The sequence below is a fragment of the Dipodomys spectabilis genome, unplaced genomic scaffold, assembly GCF_019054845.1.
Source record: "Dipodomys spectabilis isolate Male_0828 unplaced genomic scaffold, ASM1905484v1 ptg000118l, whole genome shotgun sequence".
Lineage (NCBI taxonomy): Eukaryota > Metazoa > Chordata > Mammalia > Rodentia > Heteromyidae > Dipodomys > Dipodomys spectabilis.
The window spans coordinates 4,713,343-4,741,157 of NW_024870795.1; the positions used below are offsets into that span (position 1 = coordinate 4,713,343).

The window sequence follows — 27,815 nt, forward strand, 5'->3', positions numbered from 1 at the left end:
TAGAATTCAACCAAAACTTTAATTATGTGTTTGCAATAAAACTATATATAGCATCATGCTTAATGAAACTAAAGGTATTATTTAAAACTATTAATAAATGACCACTTAGACAAGCAAATTTCCAGTCTATTCATTACCATCAAATTTATCTCAGACCTCCTCTCATTGTACAGAGGAGCCTTCGTTATAATGAGCGTTTGTCACATACAAGAGAGGCAGCAGGAAGGAGAGGGTCTTGTTGGGGTAGGTCAGTCCGGCCTGTTATTCTTGGATGCTTTTGTTTAAAGTCCAACAGCCAAGTGAGGGAACTGTAAAAGCAAAGCAAGCATGTTCATTACAGATGAACTCTTAATTGTTTATACGTTGTGTTCCTGCTGATTCTGGCTTGATCTCTTAAAACTGACCCTAACTGGGGAGGAGGAAGACACATGGAGAGGAAGTGTAGACTAGTACAGTCATTATAGTTAATGTCCACATGTGAAAGTGAAACCTCATGGTTTGAGGGGATGGGAAGGGTTGGGAGAGTTGGGGAAGAAGGATAGGAAGGGTGAGATTGATCAAGATGTACTCATAATCTGACTTGTTGAATTAAAACCCTTTTGTGCAACTACTTAATAAAAAAAGATATACTTAGAAACTAATTTGTTGGATTGAAACTCCAGTGTATGACTACTTAAAGATAGTAAATTTTGGGGGCAGGGAATGTGGTTTAGTGGCCTAGCATACATGAGGCCCTGGGTTCAAGTCTTTGCTACTACATAAACAATAAATACAATTAATAAAAGGAAAAAAAATTGGGGGAGGGGAAGATTAGTTGTGGTCTTGAACTCGGCTTGGGAGCAGTCCCCGAGTTCTTCAGCTCAAGGTAAGTGTTCTACCACTTGAGCCACAGCACCACTTCCAATTTTCTGATGGTTACTTGGAGGTAAGAGTCTCATGGGTGTTCTTGGCCAGGCCGGCTTTGAACCACGATCCTCAGATCTGTTTCCTGAATAGCTAGGATTTACAGGTGTGAGCCACAGGCGCCCAGCAGGAAAAAAAAAATTTTTTAATTGAAAGGTAATAAAAATTAAATAAAAAATTGTGCTGGTTTTAGGGCTTGAAGTAATGGTCTGGGTGCTGACCCTGAGCTGTTTTTGCTCAAGGCTGGTGCTGCACAACTTGAGCCACAGTTCTACTTCCAGCTTTTTGGTAGTTTATTGTTGATAAAAGTCTTAGGGAGTTTCCTGCTCAGGCTAGTTTCAAAATGTGATCCTGAATAGCTAGGGTTATAGGCATGAGCCACCAGTACCCTGCATAAATTAAAAAAATTTAAAAACCTTACCCTAACCTAAATGTCTCATCACAAAGACCTAAGTCTAAATTAGAAGAGCTCTTAGCTCTTACTTTATTTAGGCCTTTACATGATTCTTTGATAGTCATCTGGCTTTTGTTCGAATATCCCCACTAACAGGGGCTGACTACTGCCATATGAAGTAGCTTGATCCCTTTTGCAACAATTTAATGTTGTTAGAAATGGATATTTCATCTTCACCAGGCCTAGTAGAAGAATTGTGTGAAGGGTGTGTGTGTGTGTGTGTGTGTGTGTGTGTGTGTGTGTGTGTGTGTGTGTGTGTGTGTGTGTGTGTGTGTGTGTGTGTGTGTGTGTGTGTGTGTGTGTGTATTTCTCCTCTACAATGTCCCAGTGTTTAATGCATTAGAAAATGGAAGTGGAACGGTGGCTCAAGTGGTACAGAACCAGCCTTGAGTGGAAAAAGCCAAGTGAGAGTATGAAGCCCTGAGTTCAAGTCCCCTTATGAGCGTAGACAGACAGACAGACAGAAAGAAGGTTGCCCTTAAAAAACACTTGCTGGATGCCAGTGATTCGTACTTGTAATCCTAACTACTCAGGAGGCTGAGATCTGAAAATTGTAGTTCGAAGCCAGCCCAAGCAGGGAATTCCATGAGACTCATCTCCAATTAACCACCAAAAAGGAAAGAAGTGGAGCTGTGGCTGCATTTGTAGAGCACTAGCCTTAAGCAAAAAAACTCAGGGCTCACCTAGCCCCTTAGTTCACGCCCCAAGACGAAAGCACACACAAGCATGCACTTGAATTTGGTGTATTGTACTCATTATTTTTGCTCAAGGAGGTGCTCTACCACTTGGTCCACACCTCATTTTTTTAAAGTGTTGTGTAATGGCCTCCTGTGCACCACCACTGCAAGTAGGATAATCTTGGATCATAGAGTCCTAGGGCTGGAAGTCAGGGTAGCTAGCACTGAAGGTATTCTCTATGGGTCTATCCATGTACTAGCGTTTCATATACACTGACTTCTTTAAACTCCTGCAAATGCCCTGTGACATGGTTACATTGTTTGCATTTCAGAGACAGGGTGGCTGGGGCTTTGGGGGGTCAAGGATGAAAATGGTAGGATCCAGATTTGGCTCCAGACCAACATAGAACCTGGGATTCCATCTTATTTTGTAGAGATAACTGAGCTTCAGAGATGGAAGTGACCTCCCCAAGAGCTCCAGCCTGATGTTGGATGAGCTAGGATTGGAACTCAAATCCACCAGGAAGCATTGTTGACTCCTTGCAAGACTGGTGGTGGAACCCAGGCCTTGCATGTGTGAGGTATGCTCTGGCCTGGCTCTGTTTTCTACATTTAACAGCTGGGCACTGTGGCTTATGCCTATAATCCTAGCTACTCAGGAGGCTGAGATCTGAAAATTGAAGTTGGAAGCCAGCCTAGGCAGGAACAGCGTGAGACTCTTATCTTCAATTAACCACCAGAAAACGAGAAGTGAAACTGTGGCTCAAGTGTAGAGCGCTAGCCTTCAGCTAAAGAGCTGAGGGACAGCACTCAGGCCCAAGTTCAAGCCCCACAACCAGAAAAAAAAAAAAAAAAAGTAATATAGCACTAGCCTTGAACAGAATAGCTAAAGGACAGCACATAGGCCCTGAGTTCAGGCCCCGTGATCAATGCATTAAAAAAAAGCCATCCTCATTTTGGTGGTAGAGAGACATTTGTAGGACCCTTCTGTGTGTCTAGAACATGTATGTAAAATCAGAAACAAAGTATCAATGTAAACAGGCTAGGTTTTTGGTTTTTTTTTAATGCTGCATAAAATAGCAAGAGGAACTCAACACATTTTCATGTGATTTTTGTGCCAAAATAGTAATGACTTTTATATTTCCTGGCAAGGAAATCATCAAGGAAAAAAACCCTGCAGGGGGTATAGTTAAGAGTGCACATGTGTAGCATGCACAAAGCTTGGGTTCCATTCCCAGCGCCACAGAGGGAAAAGCTGCCAATTCTTATTCAAAAGCCAATGGCTGATCTTCAACCTGTCATAGCCCTTTCAGAATACATCTTTCTGCTTACTCCTGTGGTCCTGATGAAGGGTAAAAATTTTGGTTTATTGCATCATTTCTCCACTCCAGCCTTGGTAGCTTTCAGTAGCTTATAGGATGAAATTCAAGCCACTTATAAACCTAGCTACTCAGGAGGCTGAGATCTGAGGATCAAGGTTTGAAGCCAGCCTGAGCAAGAAACTTTGTGAGACTCTTACCTTCAATTATTCACCAAAAAGCTGGAATGGAAGTGTGGTTCAGATGGTGGAGTACAGGACTTGAGTGAAAAAGCGAAGGGACGGTGCCCAAACCATGAGTTTAAGCCCCAGTACAGGTGTGCGCACATGAATGTCCAAATTCAAGCAGTTTTAGTCACCTGTCAGCATGCCCACCCACAAACTCTACAAAGCCAGGTTGCTTTGTGTTTCTTGTGGACTTTCCCACGGACTTTCCCTTGCCTGGAGTGACTTTCACTTCATGCTACTTCACCCAAGCTGGCACAACTCCCAGGTTCCTTCCCAATGACCTCACAACCCAAGATCTCGCCTTCCCTTCCCCTTCCACCAGCAGCTGCCAGGATCACTTCATAGGCAGACCTGAGCACACACAAGACCTAGTCCTCCCAGACTGGTCCTCAAACCCTGCTTTCTCTGTCCTCAATATGACCCTCTGAACAGGGGCTTACACACAACAGACTTGCAGAAAGAGTCCCTGGCTTGACTTCACAAAAGCTAATTGGAGAATTAATTTTAAAAAGAAGATGTCAGTGGGCTGGGAGCCAGTGGCTCACTCCTGTAATCCTAGCTACTCAGGATCTGGGCTCTGCCCCGCCCAAGACAGGGCCAGTCACAGAGAAGGGACTGGCAGAGCTGGCTTCATTTTTTTACTTTATGCAAATGAAGCATGTGTTGTAGTACTGAGCTATTTTCCATGTCCCTTCCAGCCCCAGCTGCCTGATTCCTTGAAGTGTAATAAGGCTATTCAAGAACGCTGTGATGCTTAAGAGGTCTTGTATGGTTTACCATAAACAAGACAAAACAAAATGAAAGAACTCAGCATTGGTGGCTCACAGTTGTAATTCCAGGCACTCAGGAGGTTGAGATCTGAGGATCACGGTTCAGGAAAGCCAAGTTCAGGGCTGGTAGGAAAGTCTATGAGGTTTTCTTTACAGTTAACCAGCAAAAAAGCCAGAAGAGGTAGAACACCAGCCTTGACCAAAAAAAGCTAAGGGACAGTGTCCAGGCCATGAATTCAAGCCCCAGAACTAGCGCGTGCACGCGTGCGCATGCACACACACACACACACACACACACACACACACACACACACACACACACACACACACACACATTATCCCTGGATGGGTTGGCTTTGCAAGTTTTTGAATTGTGCTTTATTTTTTCTTACTTTTCTTTTCTTTCTTTCTTCTTCTTTTTTTTTTTTAGCCACACTCCATTTCTGGCTTTATGCTGGTTAACTGGAGATAAGAGTCTCATGGACTATTCTTCCTGAGCTGGCTTCAAACTCTGATTCTCAGATCTCAGCCTTCTGAGTAGTAGGATTATAGGCATGAGCCAATGGTGCCTGACGATCATATTGACAGGTTAAATTATCTTACCTCCCAGAAAGTTTGGTCATCAAAATACTTAGTCTCATGAGGTGCTCTCCATATTTTCAGATTTAGGATCAAGCCTGAAACAAATGATAATTAAATCTTAAAACACTTGGAGCACAGTATTTATTATCTCAAGTTTAATAAAATTATTGTAGGTAGACCACAGTATCTTAACAGAAATCCCCTTTCTTCCATAATCAGGAGACAGGCAAATGGAAGTGCTAAGATTCCTGAATCCTGTGTGTGTGTGTGTGTGTGTGTGTGTGTGTGTGTTGGTCCTGGGGCTTGAACTCACGGCCTGGTCACTGCCCCTTAGCTTTTTCACTCCAGGCTGGTGCTCTACTACTTGAGCCACAGCTCCATTTCCAGCTTTTGGCTGGTTAACTGGAGATAAGAGTCTCACTGTCTTTCTTGCCTAGGCTGGCTTCGAATCACTATCCTCAGATCTTAGTCTCCTGTATAGCTAACAGGTGTGAGCCACTGGCAACCAACTCTTCAGACTTTTTTTTTTTTTAATGTGAAAAAGTAGCCAAAGAGTTTCTAGAATCCTTTCATTTTGCAAAGGAGCAAACAGGCCAAGAGAAGTTAAGTAATGTCCCTACTGTAACACATTTTCTTTTTGGTGGTACTGGGACTTGACTTGAGCCACACCTCCAGTCAAACAGTTTATCAGTATTCAGCATGGACCTCCTGCCTAGTGATGCAGTGTAAGACTCTGTAACCGGCAACAGACATTTGCTTGTAGATGCATGTTCTGCAGATGCATGTCTTCACCAGCCATGTTAAGCAAGATGGGCTTCCTGCTGTCAGTCACACTGCCAGAGCGTGAACATGTTCATTCTCTATCTGCATCAGCCCCTGTGCTCTCCGCTCATTCCATCCACATCAGCCCCTCAAGCCTCCATGATGTTTCCCAAACACATGCAGCATATCTTGCCTCAGGGCCTTTGCACTTGCAGTCCCCTTTTCACTCTTGCTGTAAATAAAAGCATGGCTTACACTTCTTGATTTGGATGTCTTCCCTGACTGACCCTCTAAAAGAAAACGCACCCTACCCCACTTTGACTTTATTCATAGGTTCTGGATCCTGCTTTGCTTCCAAAGCACCTGTACCATGAGTCTGTTGGCGGTCAGTATGCTCCCTGGCTAGAATGTCAGCTCTATAAGGTCAGGAAGGTTGTTTTGTTTCCTGTTACATCCTCAGTCCTTGGCTTTTGGAAGGTAGTGGATAAACACTGGTTGGATAAAGTAGGGAGTTCTCAGGAAAGAAAATGCTAATCAGAGGGGGGCTGATGTCATTTAGCTACTCAGGAGGCTGAGATCTGAGGATCTCAATTCGAAGCCAACCCAGGCAAGGTCTAATTTTCAATTAACCAGCAAAAAGTTAGAAGTGGAGCTGTGGCTCAAGTGGTAGAGTACTGGCCTTGAGCAAAAAAGTTAAGAAACAGGGGAAGGAAAAAAAAAAGTTAAGAAACAGCATCTAGGCCTTGAATTCAAATCCTAGAACCAGTGCAAACAAAAAGGGGGATGGGGTGGGGTGTAATCCAGGTAGAGTGGTTCTTGGCCTTCTGTATAAAAATGGACCCAATCACCCTCCATGGATTCAAGAACTACAGCAATGTCACTTAGCCCCACTTAGACCTCGAGAGATGTCTACCCCTTCCCTGTCCTCAGAGGCCACGTCAGCCGCAGGTAACCCCTGGGAGCATTTCCAGTGGTGAAATGATGTGATTCTCTGCTTTTCTTTTTTAAAACCATCAAGATTTAAGCTCTCAGCTAGAGCTGAGGGACAAAGATGGCCACATATACAAGCAGCCTGGGCAGGAGGCACGGCTCTGGCCCTGCGTCTGGGGCACCTCTGGAAGAAGGTGGCATCATACAGACCTGTGAGGAGACCAGAAGTCATACCCATCGCCACAGCCAAGTTGAGTTGCCCTATGTGAATCAGCAACTGGTAGCCAATCCTAGAAATGGAGAAGCACAGGGTCATGCCAGGCTGCACAAGTCACTGAGACACAGAGGGCCTGTGGCATCAGTGGTGCCAGGCCAGGAGGACCATGGGGGTACTGAGTGTCCTCTCTCCAGCTGCTCTATCCCCTGCTGCAAGGAGGCTGGGAGGGTGGGAACCCCAGGACCTTCTTTGGCATGGATTTCTATGTATGTATATATAATTCTGCTTATGTGGTGCTGAGGCATGGAACCCAGGGCCTCATGCATGCAAGGCAAGCAGTCTACAACTGAGCCACCTTCCCAGCCCCATGCATATAATTCTAAGTGAACTCAGAGCTTTGTCCTTGTCACATCTCTAGTGTTTTTCATTTTAGTTCTGCTTTTCAGATAGTCCCTCACTTTTTCTGGGGCCAGCTGTGGACCATGATCCTCCTATTTCTGCCTCTCAAGTAACTGGAATTATAAGTGTGCTACCATGCTTATTTTTTTTTTGTCATACTGTATTTGAATCCTTAGACTCCATGGCTAATAAGCTAGATCAGCCACTCAGAGCTGTTGCTTACTAGCTGTGTGATCTTAGGGTCCCCGGTTACTTCATTAAACCAAGATAAAAGCTTCATTTTTCTCAGGGAAGGTGGGATACAGCTTGGCTTTTAGACCCATTTTTCCTGCATACCCTTACCCCTAGGATATACTTCCCAGTCTTACCTCTCTTTTCAAGCCAGGGCAAAAAATCAAAGTTTTTAGGAGGCCTGGGATGCTGAGTGATTTTCCCAGGCTTTGGACTATGTTTGTAAACCACTAGCCCTTTCTGAGCAGCTCCACAGGTGGGTGGGCAGCTGGTGTGCCCGTTTTGGGGAAAAAAAACAAGTATAGTAGTACATGCTTGTAATCCCAGCACCTGGGAGGCTGAGGCAGGAGGATTACATAGTTTGAGGCCAGTCTGGGCTATATAGTGAGTCCCTATCAGAAAAAAGGAAGGAAGGAAAAGAAGGAAGGAAGGAAAGAAGGAAAGAGAAAAAGGAAAGCAAACAGAAGGCCTAGCTGGGAGCCTGCAGGAGGGACCCCCCCCCCCAATTGCTGTGTGATCTCATCCAATCATTTCACATCCCTACTGATTCCTCCCCGTACAGTGTAGAAATGGTGACATCCCTATCACATGGGATTGTGGAAGGAGGGAGAAGGATCGTGCTTCACTCACACAGAACATGCATGAGGGATCATCAATCTAGAGGTCCCAGAAGCTGTATCCCTCTTCTGGATGGCACACCCCAGCCCCAGCCCTATCTTTTCCATCTCTGTCTACCTGGAATGGCCCATCCCTAGCCCCTACACAGAGCTGCCCAGCCTTTCTCACTGAGTTGGACGGGGTGTTAAGGGAGGGGCAAGCCACCTACAAGGAATGCCAGTAGGCATGATATGCCATGATCACCATGTAGGCAAAGCCTCCGAGCAGACCCGGCAAGCCGAAGGTGGCGTGCACGCCACTGGCGTCCTGAATCTCCAGCACACAGTTGAAACACACCTGGGGACAGAAGACACTCTCAGTGGATGTGCGTGTCGGACCCATATCCTCCCTCCACCCTTTGCACAAACCCTTGGCATCCAGGGCCACCAAAGAGGGGTGAATACCAAGGCTTGCCTAAAGAAGCCATCTCAATCTTTTTTTTTTTTGCCTGTCATGGGGCTTGAACTCAGGGCCTGGGCACTGTCTCTGAGCTTCTTTGGCTCAAGGCTAGTGCTCTACCACTTGAGCCACAATGCCACTACCGGCTTTTTTCTGTTTATGTGGTACTAAGAAACGGAACCCAGGGCTTCACGCATGATAGGCAAGCACTCTATCACTGAGCTACATTCCCAGCCTGCCATGTCAATCTTGAAGGTGCATTCATAAACCCAGAAAATTTGTTTAAAATGCAGATGAAGGAGGCAGGTGTGGTGGTTCGTTCCTGTAATCCCAACTACTCAGGAGGCTGAGGCAGGAAGATCAAGAGCTAGAGGGCAGCCTGAACAAAATGAACAAGATCCTAGCTCAAGAATAAAATAAAACTGAACAGTGCTGGGGGGAGGGGGAGAAAGCTGTAGTTCACGTAATAGTGCATGCTAAATTCAATCCTCAATACTGCAAAAAGAACAATCAAAGAAAGAAAGCCGAAAAGGATTGTATGTTTGTTGGTAAGGTTTGGGATTCTGCCCTTCCTTCCTTCCTTCCTTCCTTCCTTCCTTCCTTCCTTCCTTCCTTCCTTCCTTCCTTCCTTCCTTCTTGTTGGTGGTGGGTGGTGGTGGTCATGGGGCTTGAACTCAGAGCCTAGGTCCTGTCCCTGAGCTAGTTTGCTCAAGGCTAGCATTCTACCACTTTGAGTCACAATTCCACTTCTATGGGTTTTTTTTTTGTTGTTGTTGATATTTGGTTTTTTGTTTTTGCTAGTACTGGGGCTTGAACTCAGGGCCTGGGCACTGTCCCTGAGCTTCTTTTGCTTCTTTTGCTACCACTTGAGCCACACCACCACCTCTGGCTTTTTCTGTGTATGTTGTACTAAGGAATTGAACCCAGGGCTTCATGCATGCTAGGCAAGCACTCTACCACTAAGCCACATTCCCAGCCCTACTACTGGTTTTCTGATGGTTAATTGGAGATAGAAACCTCACTGACTTTCCTGCCTGGGCTGGTTTAGAATCAGGATCCTCGGATCTCAGCCTTCGAAGAAGCTGGGACTCTGCAATCCTTTTCTTTTTTGTTGGTTGTGGGGCTTGGACTCCAGGAGCCCTGTCCTGGAGCTCTTTTGCCCAAGGCTAGCACTCTACCACTTTGAGTCACAATGCCACTTCCAGTTTTCTAGTAGTTCATAGGAGATAAGAGTCTCCTGGATTTTCCTGCCCAGGTTGGCTTTGAACTGGGATCCTCAGATCCCAGCTGCCAGAGTAGCTAGGATTATAGGTGTGAGCCACCAGCCTCCAGCTTGGGACTCTGCATTTCTTTCTTTCTTTTTTGTTGGTCGTGGGTCTTGAACTCTGGGCCTGGGCACTATCCCTCAGCTCTTCCCCTCAAGGTGAGTGCTCTACTGCTTGAGCCACAGTGCCACTTCTGGTTTTCTGGTGGTTAATTGGAGATAAGAGTCTCACAGCCTTTCCTTCCCAGGCTGGCTTTGAACTGCGATCCTTAGATCTCAGCCTCCTGAGTAGCTAGGATTACAGGTGTGACACACCGGTGCCTGGCTTGGGACTCTGCATTTCTAATAAACTCTCAGGCAATATGGATGCTGTGGTCCATGGACTTCCCTTGCATTTGCATGGGTCTGTCACCATTGAACTTGATACTCTGGGTGAGGGACAGGAAGGCTGGTCTCTGCTTTGTAGGAAGCTGAACAACATCCCTAGCATCTACCTTTTACATGCCAGCAACACCCACCTATTGTGCCAACCCAGAATACCTTCAGACATTGCTGAGTATCCCACTGGGGTGCCACACATAAGTGCTAGTTCTAAACAACAAGGCTGATGAGGAAAAATCAGAAAGAACGCATGGGCCCACCATCACTGAACTCTGTCCACATCTCCCCTCAGCAGCTTGGGTCCCAGAATGGGAGATGAAGCTTCCTCAGGCTGGTTCCCTGCACAGGGCACTGACTACAGAATAAACATCCAGACTTGTTAACTGACCCAGGAGATGCTCCAGGAACCTCCCTTCTCAAGTTCAGCCCTGCCCAGGCTCCCTAATGAGCTCAGGGTTTTGGTCATAAGAACAGCTTTCTAGCCGGGCGCTGGTGGCTCACGCCTGTAATCCTAGCTACTCAGGAGGCTGAGATCTGAGGATCGCGGTTCAAAGCCAGCCCGGGCAGGAGAGACCGTGAGACTCCTATCTCCAATAAACCACCAGAAAACCAGAAGTGGCGCTGTAGCTCAAGTGGTAGAGCGCTCGCCTTGAGCTGAAGAGCTGAGGGACAGCGCCCAGGCCCAGAGTTCAAGCCCCACGACCGACAAAAAAAAAAAAAAAAAGAACAGCCTTCTAGTTTGTGGTTGGACCACATGCTCTTCCAGCACTGAGCTTGAAGCACATTTCCCACTTTTCTGTCTGGCTGCTTAGATGTCACTGTCCAGCTAAGACATGCCCTGCTCCTGGTCCTGTCCCCAGCAAGTGCAGTGATGTTCCTGTAGTAGTAGTTCTCTCACTGGGCTGCTTGTCAGTTCTCTTCTACTAAACTGTAGCTTGAGAAGCAGAATGAAGATTAAAACACAAATGAGAGTGGGCACTGGTGGCTCACACCTGTCATCCTAGCTACTCAGGGAGCTGAGATCTGAGGATCACAGTTCCAAGCCAGCCCAGACAGGAAAGTCTGGGAAACTTATCTTCAATTAAGCACCATCAAAGGCTGGAAGTGGAGCTGTGGCTCACATGGTAGATTTCTACCCTTGAGCACAAAAGCTCAAGGACAGAGGCCAGGTCCTGAGTTCAAGCCCCAGGACTGGCACAAACAAAAACATAAATGGGAATAAATGAATGAAGGATTTTTGAGTAGTGCCCCACCAGTGACTGAATCAAGGGAAGTGAGACAAGAAAGCATGGCTGTGTGGAGTAGAAGAAGAGGCAGAACTTACTTCCATTCATTCCTGTGTATATATCCTCATCCATCTTGGGTGCAAAGGTAAAGAACAAAGAAGATACAGCCTGCAGGAAAAGCATGCTGCTCTGTCTTCGGTCAAATCAAACTGATCCTTTTTTGCTGGTTAATTGGTGGAAACAATCTCTTGGGTTTGTGTATCTGGGCTGGCTTCAAACTACCATCCTCAGATCTCAGCCTCCTAAGTAGCTAAAATTACACTAGTGAGCCACCAGCACCCAAATTTACCCAGGCTTTGAAGCCCAACTTAAGAAAGAACCAACACTGTCAAATGCAGCCTCTGACACAGCACAATGGCCCACCAGACCCACAGGGTCTTACTGTTCTAAGCCAAAGCAGAGGGTGTTAGCTGTCCAATTTCTTACCGGCTGGCCCTTAGCTGCCCCAATGGAGATCAATCCAGCCATTAGGCCCAGCACCATGGAGGGCCAAGGAGAGGAAAGCAGGTAGCAGGAAGGGCCCACAGCCACGCCTCCTGCCAGCACAGCATTGTGGATATGAATCTGCAAAGAAACAGCTTGTGGGTGAAGAAATCGAGGCACAGAGAAGACACCCCCTTGCCCAGAGTGTCTCCCAAAGTTGGCAGCAAAGCAACTCTGTCATGTTCTTCCTGCTTTGCAGGTCCTCAAGCCTTCGTCTCCCACCAGCTGGGACTAAGTGACTTTCATTCATGGCTCCCTCCCCCTCACGGGCTCAGGGAGAGGTCACCCTGATGGGGAGGCAGTCACTTGTCATCCTGGCTACCACACGTGTTTGTTGGTGTGTGACCCCGGGCACTAAGATGAGTGACGTCCATATTACCTCTCCTTTGTAGAGTTTTGTTTTTTGTTTTTGTTTTTGGTCGTGAGGCCTGAACTCTGGGCCTGGGCGCTGTCCCTCAGCTCTTCAGTCAAGGCTAGCACTCTACCACTTGAGCCACAGCACCACTTCCTGTTTTTTCTGCTAATGTGGTGCTGAGGAATTGAACGCAGGGCCTCATGCATGCAAGGCAAGCACTCTACCACTGAGCCAACTTCCCAGCACCTTCTAGAATTCTTATAAAGATGTATCAGACTCTTAGCCCAGCATCTGGTATAAAACAAGAAAGATGCCCAAGAAACATATCCATTATCTTATTTTTCCAGTCCTGGGGCTTGAACTCAGAACCTGGGTACTGTGAAATTCTTTTGCTCAAGGCTAGCACTCTGTCACTTGGGCCACAGCACCACTTCTGGCTTTTTCTGAGTAGTTTGTTGGCGAGAAGAGTCTCACAGTTTTCCTGCCTCAGCTGACTTCGAATCTCAGCCTCCTGAGTAGCTAGGATTACAGGTGTGAGCCACTGGTCCTAGCATCCGTTTTATTCTTACCAGCTTCCCTTGCCTAGCCCACCTGTGTGACTGGACCTTGATTAATAAACAGGTCTTGCTGCTAGTCCATGTGGTCCTTTTATTCCTTTAGACCTAGAGGGGTCCTTGCTAATTTGCATCTTCAATCCCTGGAAACCTGGGTCCTAGGCTCAGCTTCTGGGCTTTTCTGTCCTAATACTTACTCCTGCCTCCCTGGAGGACCACACCTTGTCCTGGGGTTTGAACTCAGGGCCTAGGCACTGTACCATAGCTTTTTTTTTTTTGGCTCACCGCTGACACTCTGCCATTTGAGCCACAGCTCTACTTCTGGTTTTTCGGTGTAACCACAAATAAGAGATAAGAATCTCCAGACTTTGCTGCCTGGGCTGGCTTTGAACTGTAATCTTCAGAACTCAGACATCTGAGTAGCTCGGATTACAGCATGAGCTACTGGTGCCTGGCATGAATTGCGTTCTTCAAATTGCTTGGGGAAAGAGGAGAGGTTGACAAGTTCTACTCTATTGTATTGACTCTTGATCTGACTCCAGATGAATTTCCATCTCTCTTCAGAGAGCCTGTGACCATTTGAAAACTGCCTAAGTACTAGTGGCCATTTGAGTACCCATCACATCTTTTCCATACTCCCTGACATCACAGACAAGGAAGGCCCAACCCACATGATCTTCCCCTCCTCTATGGGGCTGACGGGTAGGGGGTGAGTATGTACGTGTGTAGTAGGCCTGGAGCACCCAAAGGCTGCCCCCTCCTTACCAAGTTGATCTTCCCTTGGGGATGAGCCAGGGCTGACGCAGCGGTGGCTGTCACCGTGCTGGCTGCAAGGGCATAGTAGGTGTTGAACACGGCGTTCTTCCTTTCACTGAGACTAGATAGCAGAGCCGAGTTGAAACTTGGCCAGAAAATCCACAAGAAGAGAGTACCTGGGAACCAGAGAGGGTCACAGGCCAAAACCACACTCTTGCTCCCCAGTCCCAAGCCCCCCGAAGCTTCAGCAGAAGAGAGGGCTGGAGCTAGCAGGTGTCGGCGGGGTCACTGGGCAGCTGCATCACCCCGGGCACATTGTGTCTCAGGTTGGTAGGGGACAGCCAACATAGTCCTTAGGCGAGGGAAGTAAGCAGCAGGCCAACTCTCCAAACCCCCCATCTGTGATTTGGGCCCATGTCCTGATTCTCATTCACCCGCTGTGGGACTCACTGCCGGATTTCCTCTAAGCCTCTCCCAGCTGTCCAAGTTCATTTTTGTCAAAATGCAACACTGGGACTGCTTCTCACACCTGTCCCTGTTTACAGAAATTACTATATCCTTCCTTCCTTCCTTCCTTCCTTCCTTCCTTCCTTCCTTCCTCCTTCCCTCCTTCCCTCCCTTCTTTTTTTTTTTTCTCTCTCTCCTCACTTCTAGCTTTTGCTGGCTAATTTGAGATCAGTCTCTCTGATTTGGTTGCCCAGGCTGGTTTCAAACTGATCCTCAGATCTCGGTCTCCTGAGTAGCTAGGATTACAGATATAAACTACTGACGCCTGGCCCCCACTTTCTTTACTTGTTCAATTCCCTCCTTTCAGTTGAAGACCAAAGGACTGGATAAACTTATTTTAACTCAAAGATGTTGAGCTTCTCTTCTCCACTGGATGTTAGTGAAGGGCGGTGCCTAGAAGCACAGGGTTATTCAAAGCTATGATCTCCAAAACATTACTGGAATCCATGGGTGTTTATGGAAAAGGCCTCAGACGCTCAGGGTCAGGGCTCAAGGGCAGAGTTTTCAGAACCATTTGGAACCTTGCAGCTCAGCCCAATCCAGGCAGGAGACAACCACCCACCCATTGTTCTTACCCAGCATAGCAAACAGACTGGGGCTCGTGGCCATCTGAACTTTCTCTGTTTGTGCTTTCTTATCCAATCCTGAAGGCAGAGTCCTTGAGAGGCACCAGGCCACAATCAGCCCAAAGTAGGCTGCAAACACATGAATATTCATTGTGCATTCGTGGTCACCCACCAGCTACAAAAACCAGAGAGAGCAGAAAGTGTTACCATGCTCTGCCCACATATTCCTTCCAGAAAGTTCAGAGCTCTTGTAGGATTCACCACTTGAACTTGTGAGCCTAGTGTTCAGAACTATCAAGCACAGCCAGCTGAGGTATGAGGTTTGAAGCCAGCCTGAGAAATATCCTTGAGACTTTATATCCAATTAACCAGTAAAAATGCTGACTAGAGGTGTGGCTCAAATGGTAGAGCACCAGCACTGAGTAAAAAAGCGGAGCAAGAACACTTGAGGTGGTGGGCACTGGTGCCTCACCCCTGTAATCTTAGCTTCTCAGGAAGCTGAGACCTGAGGATCAAGGTCCAAAGCCAACCCCAGCAGAAAGGACTATTTTCTCCAATTAACCAGCAAAAAGCTGGAAGTATAGATGTATGGTTCAAGTGGTAGAGCATCAGTCTTGAATGAAAAGACAAACAAAGGCATAAGGACTTGAGTCAAGCCCCCAGTGCAACACCAAAAAGAGGGAAAGAGAGAAGGAAGCCAGGCATCGGTGGCTCACACCTGTCATCCTAGCTACTCAGGAGACTGAGATCGGAGGATCGAAGCACAAAGCCAGCCCAGGCAGGAAAGCCCGTGAGACTTATCTGCAGTTAACCACCAGAAAACTGGAAGTGGCGCTGTGGCTCAAGTGGTAGAGCGCTAGCCTTGAACTGAAGAGCTAAGGGATAGCGCCCAGGCCTAGAGTTCAAACCCCAGGACTGACCAAAAAAAAAAAAAAATGGAAGGAAGGAAGGTAGGAAGGGAGAGAGGGAGGGAGGAAGGGAGGGAAAAGGAAATACAAGTAAGATGTTGAGCATCTTCTTCCAGAGGGACTGCCTCTGTGGTACCCGCCAGCAAGCTGTCATCCCACCACCCACAAAAGCATTGAGGAGAAACCTCCTCTCGCAAATCCAAAGATTAATGTTTCTTGCAATTAATGTTTCTGGGCCATCAGTTTTCCTGCTCTCCTCTAGGTAATTCTAACAGGCAAATGTCACTGAGCTTAAAACAAATAAACCACCAAAATCTCCCTGGATCCCATTCTTTCTGTGCCCCTCCTAAAGCAGAATCCTTGGAAGGTGGCTTGCGCCTGCAGCTGTCACTCATTCCCATACCTGTTCCTGAGCCAGTGCAGTCAGGCTTTGTCCCCAACCTCTTCCCAAGCCTGCAAGGCCCATGCCCGGTTCACATCTCACCTCATCCATCAGCAGGATGGGCCCCGCCCACCTGATGCCCTTTTCGCTGGCTTCCAGGACTCCATCTCCTCTGAGTGTCCTGCCTCCTCCCAGCCCCACTCCTCCATCACCTTGGCTGGTTCTTCCTTGAGTTGCCATTTAAACTCCTGGTGCTGCGGGACTCAGTGGTCAGACTTCTCACATCTCTCTTTATACACAAGCAAGGGTGATCCCCTTGGGCGCCGTCGCTTCAAACACTATCATCGCTACCCTGTCGCCTCTTGCCTTCTTACCCTAGCCTGGCCTTTTTGCTAAGCTGCAGATCTGTACATTGGAAACTTGTGTCTCCACTGGACTGGTTAATATATGTCTACCCTAACACTAGACTTTGGCACATTCAAAACTGAACCCTAGGGGTGGAGATTTAGCCCAGTGGAAGAGTACTTGCCTAGCAAGGGCAAAGCCCCGAGTTTAGTCCTCAGCTCTGAATAACAAACAAACAAAAAAAAAACCAAACCCCTGAACTTTGGATTTCCCTCCCCTATTTTTTTCTACCCCAGAGCTCCCTATCTCAGAAATGGTCTCATCATCCATCCAGTGGCTGTAGATCAAAGCCCTGGCAATTTTTATGACCTATCTCTGTCACATCCAATGTGTGGTAAGTCTACCAGCAAATCCTATCACTTCTGCCTTCAAAGTGCAGCCCTATCCCAGCTGCTCCCCTCGGCCCCCCCCCCCCCCCCCGCTGTGGCGCCATGGTTGGTTGAAGTGTGGTAACTGTAGGGGCTTCCTCTCCGGCTCCCACTGCGTCTTCCCTCCAGTCTTTCCAGACCCAGCAGTCAGTGCAATTCTCTTAAAACATCATCTTTCCTCTGCTCAGAACTCCCCCAGAATAAAACTCACAGGTGCTGGGAGTAGGACCGAACTCATAGTTGAGTATGCTCATGCTCAAGGCTGGTGTTCTACTACTTGAGCCACAGCTCCACTCCTAGCTTTTTGCTGGTCAATTACAGAGAAGAGTCTCATGGACTTTTCTGCCCAGGCTGGTTTTGAACCACAATCCTCTGAGCTCAGTCTCCTGAGTAGCTAGGATTACAAAATTGAGTTACAAGCACCCAGCTTGCTTTTTAATTTTTGAGCATATGCACTATCTTGTTGAATTAATTCACTTGCTTTTCCAAACCCTATGAGGCACTGATGTTATTTATCCTCATGGTGAGGTGAAGAGACTAAACACCAAGGTGAAATTCCCAGCATGCCATGGGGGATGCTGAGGACAGAGCTGGGACAAACTCCAGTCATCTACATCACGTTCCTTCCTCCTTCCCTTCCTTTCTTCTCCCTCCCTCCCTCCCACCCCCCCCTTCCTTTCTTTTTTTGATGGTCTCAGGGTTTGAACTCTGGGCCCTGGGCACTCAAAGCAAGCGCTCTACCACTTGAGCCACAGCATCACTTCCGGTTTTCTGGTGGTTTATTGTAGATAAGAGTCTTACGGACTTTCTTGCCCGGGCTGGCTTTGAACCATGATCATCAGACCTCAGCCTCCTGAGTGGTTAGGATTACTGGCATAAGCCACCAGCACCAGACCCATACATGCCTTCTGACTAGCTCAATCCCACAGGTATTGCAGGACAAAGTTTGCTGTGTTTAAACATCCGACATAGACTACCCTTTTGCAATCCTACTTAGGCTTGCATTTATTTATTTATTTATTTATTTATATTTATTTTTATATTTTGTTTGTTGTGGGGCTTGAACTCTGGGCCTGGGCACTATCCCTCAACTCTTCAGCTCAAGGCAAGTGTTCTACTGCTTGAGCCACAGCACCACTTCGGTTTTCTAGTGGTTTATTGGAGATTAGAGTCTCCTGGACTTTCCTGCCTGGGTTGGCTTTGAACCGTGATCCTCAGATTTCAGCCTCCTGAGTAGCTAGGAATAGTAGTACAGGTGTGAGCCACCAGCGCCCAGCTGCTTTTATTTTTAAAAATCTTAAAGCATCATCAAAGGGAGGCCATGCCCTCCCCCCTGCCTTATTACCCCTCTCCCAGCTCCCCTCAGAGCTCTGTGACTCACTTCAAAGATCTGCCTGCTGATCCACATTGTGGCAACAAAAGCTGTCACCTCCACCAGAGCCATCACCATCAGCTGCACCAAGTTGGCCTTCCCCAGGACAGAGCCTGCTGAGATCAACACAGACATGGCGCTCACAGTGGCCACCCGGATCCTGGCAGAGAGAGGGAGAGCCAGGATGACCAAGGGCAAGGATGCTTCTTACTTGTTCATCTGTCTCTCCATCTACCTTCTCTGCCTGGTACCACCCAAGGCAGAGGCTACAATGTAGGGGGATGAGAAGATGAGGCCCCACCCACAGGAGGGCTGCTGCTGCAGCCTAGGGGTCCTGCCTGTGCTCTCCCAGGTTCATAGGCTCCCCTACTAACGCCACCGTGAGTTAAGGAGGTGCTTGTTCTCCAGGGCCCCTTCCAGGACCTGCCAGCTGGGATTCTGCCCAGGAATCTATTTTCTGCCCTCACTACTTGCAGATGCTCAATAGAGGGCGCTGTGTACCTACCAGCCCACCCGCCATTGGGTTGCTGCCATTCTCATCTCTCCTTTGTCTCTCCTGGCAGACTAAAAAAGCCTAACTGGGTTTGGAAGCCTGGCAAGCCACCTGTGCAATTCTTTAATCTCAACGCAGCCTGTTTCTCCACCTGTTAGAAGGCTAACCATACTTATCTTCCGGTGGTGTAGAGGGATTAGAAGGATGTTTTTCAAATCTGTATGTCTAGTGTCAAGACTGGCACAGAAGCAAGGCGCAGGTGGCTCATGCCTGTAATCCTAGCTATTCAGGAAGCTAAGACCTGGAGGATCAAAATTTGAGGCCAGCCCAGGAAGAAAAGTTCATTATAGCAGGTTGAGCTAAAAAAGAGGATGAATGTAATCAATGTAGAATTGTTTACATGTGTGAAAATAGAACAATGAAACCTGTTGGAATTGTTTTTAGGCAGAGAGGGGAGGTTGAAAGAGGTGAAATTGATTGATTGCAATTGATTGTCATTGATTTAAATTGATTGTAACATAACTGGAAATGTCACAATGAATTCCCATCCATGTGTAACTAACATATGCTAGTTAAATAAGAAAAAAAGAGGGCTGGGAAGGTGGCTCAGTGGTAGAGCACTTGCCTTGCATGTCTGAGGCCCTGGGTTCGATTCCTCAGCACCACATAAGCAAAAAATAAAAAGCCGGAAGTGGTGCTGTGGCTCAAGTGGTAGAGTGCTAGCCTTGAGCTGAAGAGCTTAGGGACAGTGCCCAGGCCCAGAGTTCAGACCCCACGACCGGACCAAAAAAAAAAAAAGAAAAGAAAAAAAGAAAGTTAGCCAGGCCCGGGTGGCTCACGCCGTAATCCTAGCTACTCAGGAGGCCGAGATCTGAGGATTGCCATTCAAAGCCAGCCCGGGCAGGAAAGTCCTTGAGACTTTTATCTCCAATAAACCACTAGAAAACCGGAAGTGGCGCTGTGGCTCAAGCGGTAGAGCACTCGCCTTGAGCTGAAGAGCTTAGGGATAGTGCCCAAGCCCAGAGTTCAAGCCCTGCAACCGACCAAAAAAAAAGGAAAGTTTACTAGACTCCATCTCCAAAATAACCGTGTGTGTGTGTGTGTGTGTGTGTGTGTGTATACATATATAGTATATATATTGTGTATATATATATATATATATATATATGTATATGGAAGGTTCTTTTTGTGTGTATGTGCCTATATTGGGGCTTGAATTCAGATCCTGTGCACTGTTCTTTAGCTTTTTTGTTCAAAGCTAGAGTTCACACCTCCACTTCCAGCTTTTTGCTGGTTAACTGGAGATAAGAGTCTCACAGACTTTCCTGCCAGGGCTGGCTTTGAACTGTCTTCTGAGTAGCTAGGACTACAGGTATGAGCCACCAGCTTCTGGCTAAGTTTGAATTTAGATAAATAATATTCTTTTTTTGTTTTTTTGTTTGTTTTTGGTTGTGGGTCTTGAACTCTGGGCCTGGGCACTGTCCCTCAGCTCTTCAGTTCAAGGACAGCACTACTTGAGCCACAGCGCCACTTCTGGTTTTCTCAATGGTTTATTGGAGATAAGAGTCTCATGGAGTTTCCTGCCTGGGCTGGCTTTGAACCTCGATCCTCAGATCTCAGCCTCCTGAGTAACTAAGATTACAGGTATAAGCCACCAGCACCTGGCTGAATATTCTTTCAGAGTAAGAATGTCCTATAGATTACATGGCATCAGTGCTAGAAAACAGAGAACCTTGCCTCTCAGACCCATGTTGTCAAGGGCCCAAAGGGATCCAGCTGTCATTAGTTACCTGGACAGTCTGATGATCACTTTCTTCTGGAAGGGCTGCTCCAGGACTCCATCCAGCAAGGTGGCCCACTGCACACTGAGGGCCAGCATAAAGAGGTTGAAGCCCATGCTACTCCAGCCATGCCTCCTCAAAGAGGTGGTGAGGAAGCCAAAGCCAAGAGCCGCCATGACAGTGAAATCCTGGAGGACTGCGGGGAGGAGAGGTAGAGGAGGAGAAGAGTGGGAAAGTCACACTTGAGGACAGGGATCACCCCAGAAGAGGGGAGGGGGTGCTCTGATATGATCTAGAATAGTCTGTGATCCAGATCAATTCGTGATCCAGGCAGTTTGTGCTCTAGAATCAGACACACTTTAACTCAAATGAGGACAGCTGGTACTTACTCGCTGTGTGGTCTTGATCTGCAATCTCTCTGAGCTTTAATAACTGCCTACATTTATTAAGTGTTTACCGTTTACCATGTATTAATAGTTTGCAATTGTTAAGCCTGGTTATCAGATTGATTGGAACACCAAGGAGATTAGTAAAACACACCTCTGGGAGGAAATGAGGGAGTTTCCATTCATTTGTGAGGGCTCTCACCTAGTCAACAGTTAATCCACTGAAGGCTTTGGAATCTGAGTACATTATAGGGAGTGGTAGAATTATGGAAGGTGGGGCCTAGCCGAAGGAAATGGCTCCTCAGGGGAGCCTTTGAAGAGTGTGTCAAGGCTCTTCCTGTTACTCCACTGTGCTTCCTGTCCACCATGAGATGACCAACTCTGTTCTTCCACATCCTCCCTGCCATGATGCTCTGCCTCACCATGGCCCAGCAACCAATAGAGCCAGCCAATCATGGACTAAAACCTCTGAAACAAGGGGCCAAAAAAATTCTTTCTCGCTGGGCGCTGGTGGCTCACGCCTGTAATCCTAGCTACTCAGGAGGCTGAGATCTGAGGATTGCGGTTCACAGCCAGCCCGGGCAGGGGAGACCGCAAGACTCCTATCTCCAATAAACCACCAGAAAACTGGAAGTGGCGCTGTAGCTCAAGTGGTAGAGCGCTCGCCTTGAGCTGAAGAGTTGAGGGACAGCGCCCAGGACCAGAGTTCAAGCTGCACGACCGACAAAAAAAAAAAAAAAATTCAAAATCTCTCTCAGGTATTTATAGCAGAATGAAAGTCTAATTCACAGTGTTTCAATATACCATCATTACAGTCATTGAGTAGGGTGGGAGCTACATCACCATGTTACAGATGTGAAAAACAAGACACCAAAGAGTTAGATCACTTGTACTCCCTGCGCCCACGCAGTCAGGTTTTATCTTAGTAGTCTGCATACGCCATACTCCTTCTTCCTGTCCCCATCTGTCCATTGGAAGAGTGAATACACTTTTGTTTTATGTGGTACTGAGGAATCGAACCCAGGGCCTCATGTATGTTAGGCAAACACTCTGCCATTAAGCCACATTCCCATCCCTGAATATACTTCTTGATCAGGTTGCCAGACCTCAATGGGATCACACACACACACACACACACACACACACACACACACACACACACACACACACACACAAGCTCAGGAGGGAACAAAATCACTAATTACTTTCACTCATGGATGGATGCCAGGAGAGAGATCCTGAAGGATTTCTGTCCTCTCATGATTCTCATCCCTGGGTTTGGGTAATTTTGATTTTCAGTGTTTAAACTGTCTGCAAGAAGCACGTAGACCATAAATGCTTTTTTTTTTTTTATTACACATCAGAAAAATAAAAAAAAATTAAAAAGAGCAGGGACTTTTGAGTTCCAATAGTTATGTTTGATTCCCAGACCTACCATTTGCTATCAGGTTACACCTGATTAAACTGCCAACCGCTGGCCATTTTTGACTTCCCAAAATGGCAGTTTATGTTTCTGCCTCATAACATTGTATGTTGCTTGCTCTCCTCATCAGCTCACAGGGCCAGTTGCTGGGAAAGCTGAAGGAAGTATATTTAGGTCAAGTTATTGGGTTTGGGGGTCTAGCGAACACTCCGTCATCAGGAGCTATTTATCATTATTAGAACGATTGCCGCATGGAGAGCTCACCCGCCTCTGCCTTCAGTCGTGGTTCTGCCGCTGTCAGGAAGCTCACATTACTGGAATCTCTCCAACATCTCAAAAAGTCCCTTTGGTGGACAGGGCCCATTCGAATTCCCTGCCACTGAAGAATACACCCCGGGTCTGGCACATTGGGCTAGGGTGGGTGCTGAAGTTCCAGATCACTTTGACTGCCCCAGGGTGTAGGAGGGCCCCCGAGGACTGCCATATGGGTTTGGGGGTGAGAACTGTACCAGGGAAGATTAGACTTTGCACCTTCTTCCCTGACTGGGGCGGGGGGGGGGGGGGGGGGGAAGGGTGGTGCAGGGGAGGCTTCGTCTCCTGCTGGCATATTTGTGGGGTGATGGTGGTAGCGCCAGGTGGGGCAGGGCACATTTTCCATAGGGGCTCCTTTGGGGAAGGGGAGGATTTCCTTCAGATTGCTGTAGGAGCCAAGCAGGAAATATTTATATGAAGAGGAAGAAGAGAATTAGGTCAGAGAATGGTATGCAGGGCGGGGGAGGGGGGACATCTTTATCAGCCAACCCCAATTCTAGGTATTGGGGTTCATAGCTTTGTCAACCCGCCCCCAAGGGAGAAATTGTATCTCAGCCAAGATGATAAAATTAGAGCCACAATCTCAAGGAGCTGCACACCCCTACACACACACACACACACTCACACACACACGGATCAGTAACTAACCTCTAGCCTCAGGTCCCCAGCCTCCTAACTCCACTTCCTCTCCAGCCCCCATGGGCTTTGGGCCAAGAACCCAAGAACTCATTCCTCTCACTCATTCCCTGTCTGCTCGACTCCCAGCCCCCCCCCCCCCCAGCCCCAGGGCATCTCCACTTGCGTCGGCCCTGCCTCTGGCAGTCTGCTTTCTCCCACTTTGGCCATTGGCTACAGATGTGATAAGCTAATGGGCCGCAAGGTGTTTAGAGGCGATAAGGGGGAGGGGAGATGTGTGCTACTAGGACAAGGCCCAAGGAGGGATTTTCCAGCCTTAGTGTGAAAGCCCTAGGTCTAAAAGGGGGTGGAGAGCTCAGTGGGGGAGGGGAGGTTATCATTAGAGCCACACAGGAGTCTCTGGGGAGGCCCTCCACCTTCTCCAAGTCTTCTTTCAGCATCTGGGGAACAAAAGGGGACCCTGGGGGCGCCCACAGCACTGGCCTCAGGACGCCCCCCACCATGGTAGCACTAGGGCAGGCTCTGTGTGGTAGATGGCTCCAGCAATAACCTCCAACGACACATAACTTCCAGTATACACCCCTGCCACTGAGTTTGGTCCTGTAATTGGCTTTAGTTAGTGGACATCTGTATGTATGTCACAAGCAGAGGCCTGATAAACGTCCCCACACTGGGGCTGCTTGTTCTCTCTCACTGAAGGAACATATCTGCTCCCATGTGAAGAAGTCTGGGAGGGTTTTCTAGACTCATTGGCCTACTTACCAGTTGGCACCAAACTGCCAGACATGGAATGAGGCTGAATGAGGCCATCTCAGCCCAGTCAAACCTCCACGCTAGAGATGCATGAGTGACCCTAGTAAAACCAGCAGAAGAACTGCTCAGGCTGAGACTCATCCACTGTGAGCTATTGAATCATGGTCGTGAATAAATTAAATGGCTGCTATTTTTGGTTAGGGATAGTTGTTACTCAGCAATAGCTAGCTGAAACACTGTTTGCCCATAAGCATTTCAGGACACTTCAACTCCCATCACCTCACTCCCATCAGTACCTGCTGAGGAGAGAAGAGGAGAGGAGCTAAGGAGGGCTAACATGGTAGCTCATTCCTATAATCCCAGCTCCTTGGAAGTGGGAGTCAGGATTGATGTTTACCTTAGTTAGAGCAAAAAGACATCGAGACCCATTTCAGAAATAAAATGGACATGCTAATTCATGCTTATAAGTTCAAGTCCCAGGACTATGATGAGGAATGGATTTAGATGTACTACTGTCAGGAGTAACAATAGATTCTGCTAAACACTGACACCATATGATGAGTAGTTTGAAAGCATCATATATTTCATTTTTTTCTTTATTTATTGTGTGTATGTGTGCTGGTTCTTGAACTCAAGGCCTAGACACTGTCCCTGAGTTCTTTGCTCAAAGCTAACAATGTTCCACTTGAGCCACAGCTCCACTTTTGGCTTTTTGCTGGTTAATTGGAGATCAGAATCCTAGGGACTTTTCTACCTGGGTTGGTTTTGAACCGCAATGCTCAGATCTCAGCCTCCTGAGTAGCTAGTATTACAGGGCTAAACTATGCTATTTTATATAAAGAACTTGAGCTAGGTGCTGGTGGCTCACACCTGTGATCCTAGCTATTCAGTAGGCTGAGATCTGAGGATCATGATTTGAAGCCAGCCTGGGCAAGAAAATCCCTGAGACTTATCTCCAATTAACCACCAGCAAACCAGAAGTGCTGCTGTGGGTCAAGTAGTAGAGCTTTATTTAGCCTTGCGCACAAAGAGGCGCAGGGACAGCTCTGAGTTCAAGCCCAGGATGGGCAAAAATAAAACACTACATATATAATGCTATATAGATACATATATTTTTTATTTTTTCACAGGTTCTTACTCTATGGTCTAGGCTAGTCCCAAACTCCTGGGCTCAAATGATCCTCCCTCAGCCTTCCAAGTAGCTGTGACTACAGGCATACATCCTGGGCCCGACATATTAATATAGTTATACTTGAAGACAGTGCAAGAATGTGGCATGTGCTGCACACGTGTGCACAGGCAGCACACTGCAGGCCTCTGCTTTGTATTTCACCACAGTGTCCAGAGAGGTGTCATGCCCAAGCCCTGCGATGGCTTTCTGCACGAGCCAAATCCAAGCTCCTCAGACGCCTGCTTCTGGTTAGCAGAATAAATGCCAAATTCCTTTTTTACCCCACCCAGCGGTCCACCATGCCCTGCCTCCTTCCTGTACACCGGGGACACACTGCAGTGTCGCACTGTTGAGCCCCAATAGTCTGCTCTAGTGTGGGCATACACAAGGGCGGCTGCTGGGCTTCACCTTGTCTGCCTACCTTAGTGGTGGATGCCATTCTGTGCTTCCACTGAAAGTGAATTACAAACCAAGAACGCGTGGTTCATACCCATAATCCTAGCTAGTCAAGGGGCTGGGAACTGAGGATCTCTGTTCAAAGCTAGCCCAGGCAGAAAAGTCTGTGAGACTCTTATCTCCAATTAACCACCCAAAATCCAGAAGCAGAGGTATGGCTCAAGTGGTAGAACATCAGTCTTGAGCAGAAAATGCCAGTGGGAATGAGAGGCCCCAGAACTGGCATCACACACACACACACACACACACACACACACACACACACACACACACACACACACACACACACACTTCTACCATGTTTAACAGTACAGTAGAGGCAGAAAGAACCTGGTGCCAAGCTACAAGTTTGGCACAAGTTTGTGACTCCCACAAACTTGTGACCCTATCCTACTGTGAAGTGGGCCTCGTAACACAGTGCGCAGAAACTCACCAGAAGGCTGCAGTGATTATAGAAGAACCTGCTGGATGGGCTTGGGGGTCCCTGACAGAGCTCTCTGCATGACAAGTGCTTTCTATGGCAAGTGCTCCATAAATACCAGCGGTAACCCCTAATCCTCAGGTGTCTGGACCCCACACTGGATGGAACAGTGGTGGAGAGGGGAACAAATGTACACACTGCACTAGAATGGATGTTGCACTGGATTTTAAAGAATGACAATGGCATGCAATGAAAGTGATGCTTAGAGGTCTTGCTAGACCAGCACTGAGAGGTGGCCATGCGCTGTCCCGCTTGCTTCCCTACACCCATCATAACTGTCTTGGTTGTCTCTGCGAGGGGCCCATTGGATGCTGCCTCTCTGCTCTTGGCTAACTAGCTGTCCCCATCCCTTAGGAACAAGCAAGCAGGCTCAGGCTTCGGCTCTGTCTCATGGACATTCCTCAGGCAGCTCCATTCTTTATCCTAAGTAACCTAGAGCTTGCTGAGATGCCTTGTATTTTTTTTTTTTTTTGGAAGCAAAGTTATACCACTATGGACATCTGTCTTGTTTATCGTTGTTCCCATCACAGTCTGGAGATATTTTTAGCTGTGTATAAAATAACCACCATCCTACACTCCCCTTCATTTCTTCTGGCTCTGGTTTTGTCGAGAATCTGACTTCCCCACCGGAAAGGAGAAAGGAAGTCCTTGCCACAAAGGAGAGCAAAGTGGGGGAAGGCAGAGAAGCAAAGAATTAGGGAGACCATGTAGCCAGGAATACGGGGACCATAGGAAGAAATGATGGCCAGGCTGTCCCCCCCTCCAAGAACTTACATTGTCAGGAGGAAGGGGAGGGTCCTTTTTCCTAGAGAATGTTCTAGAAAACGAGATCCGTGCCCTTGAGGAACTACAGACACTAACCCCCCTGCCCCCCACATCCCCTGCACATGCCTCTGTGAACCTCACCTTGGTAGGTCTCCAGGATCTTCTGCTCCCCTGAGGGCACATCATAGGAGGTGAAAAAGGCAAAGATGAGAATGAAAGCCACCTCCAGCGTCAAGGCCCACGGGGGCAGCCAGCAGCGCACAGACCGGGGGTACTTGGAGCCCATTTCCAGTTCCGTCTATGCCAGGGTTCTGCTAGTGCCGGGCCTCACCCTTGTCCCCTACACCCACTTACAGACTCAAGGGAGCGATAGGGGAAACACCCGCCAAAGGCCTTATCTCAGGCACTGCTGGCTCCTCAGCCTGCCTATGGAGTTTACACAGAAGAGGGGCTTGGCTGCGGAGGGAGGCAATGCATGTATTCAATAGCATTAATTCATTCAGCAAGTCCCTGTTGGGAAATGCTCACGTGCACAGTTTAAACTTACCTTTCTTCTTGTTCCTTCAGTTCATCCTCACCATATCCTAGTAAGAAGGGCCAGGACTGGGGCTGGGGGCAGGACTCAGTGTCAGAACACCTGCCAAGCATGTACAAAGCCCTAGGTTCCATTCCCAGCACTGGAGAGAGGGAGGCAGGCAGGGAATAGATCAACATTTCACAAAAGGGGAAACTGAGGCTCGAGAGTTTTTAGATTGGCAAAGTTTCTTTTTAAAATCATATCTCACAATCACTGAGTGTTGAGGGCTCATGCCTATAACTTCAATTAGGAAGCTGAGATCTGATGATTGTGATTTGAAGCTAATCTAGACAAAAAATTCTGTGAGACTCTTACCTCCAATTATCCATCAAAATAAAAGCTGGAAATTGAGCTGTGGCTCAAATGGTAAAGTGCCAGCCTTGAGCAAAAAAGGTAAAGAAAGTGAACTGGCCCTTAATTTAAGTCCAGTAGTGGCACACAAAGAGAGTCTTACTCTTAAAGAGTGA

The 27,815-nt window shown here is 47.5% G+C and overlaps 1 protein-coding gene across 1 annotated transcript; it reads right to left on the reverse strand.

Moving 5' to 3' along the window:
• On the reverse strand, positions 1-27,113 carry Rhce (Rh blood group CcEe antigens). The gene is made up of 10 exons (XM_042688772.1): positions 26,913-27,113; positions 20,398-20,584; positions 18,113-18,274; positions 14,689-14,843; positions 13,616-13,782; positions 11,885-12,022; positions 8,298-8,425; positions 6,835-6,914; positions 4,954-5,027; positions 1-308 (listed from the first exon to the last, which is right to left on the reverse strand). Exons 1-10 carry the CDS (start codon positions 27,055-27,057, stop codon positions 282-284), a joined length of 1,263 nt encoding a protein of 420 aa, XP_042544706.1. The 5' UTR covers positions 27,058-27,113; the 3' UTR covers positions 1-281.
• Positions 27,114-27,815: the final 702 nt, after the last annotated feature.

What these genes read in the sequence shown, in the direction of transcription:
- Rhce (XM_042688772.1), bottom strand. Translation starts at nt 27,057, where the DNA reads ATGGGCTCCAAGTACCCCCGGTCTGTGCGCTGCTGGCTGCCCCCGTGG. An exon ending in GTGATCATCAGACTGTCCAG is followed by an intron (nt 18,275 to 20,397) that starts GTAACTAATGAC and finishes TCTCTCTGCCAG; the next exon opens with GATCCGGGTGGCCACTGTGA. An exon ending in GACTTCTGGTCTCCTCACAG is followed by an intron (nt 5,028 to 6,834) that starts GTCTGTATGATG and finishes CATTTGTTTCAG; the next exon opens with GCTTGATCCTAAATCTGAAA.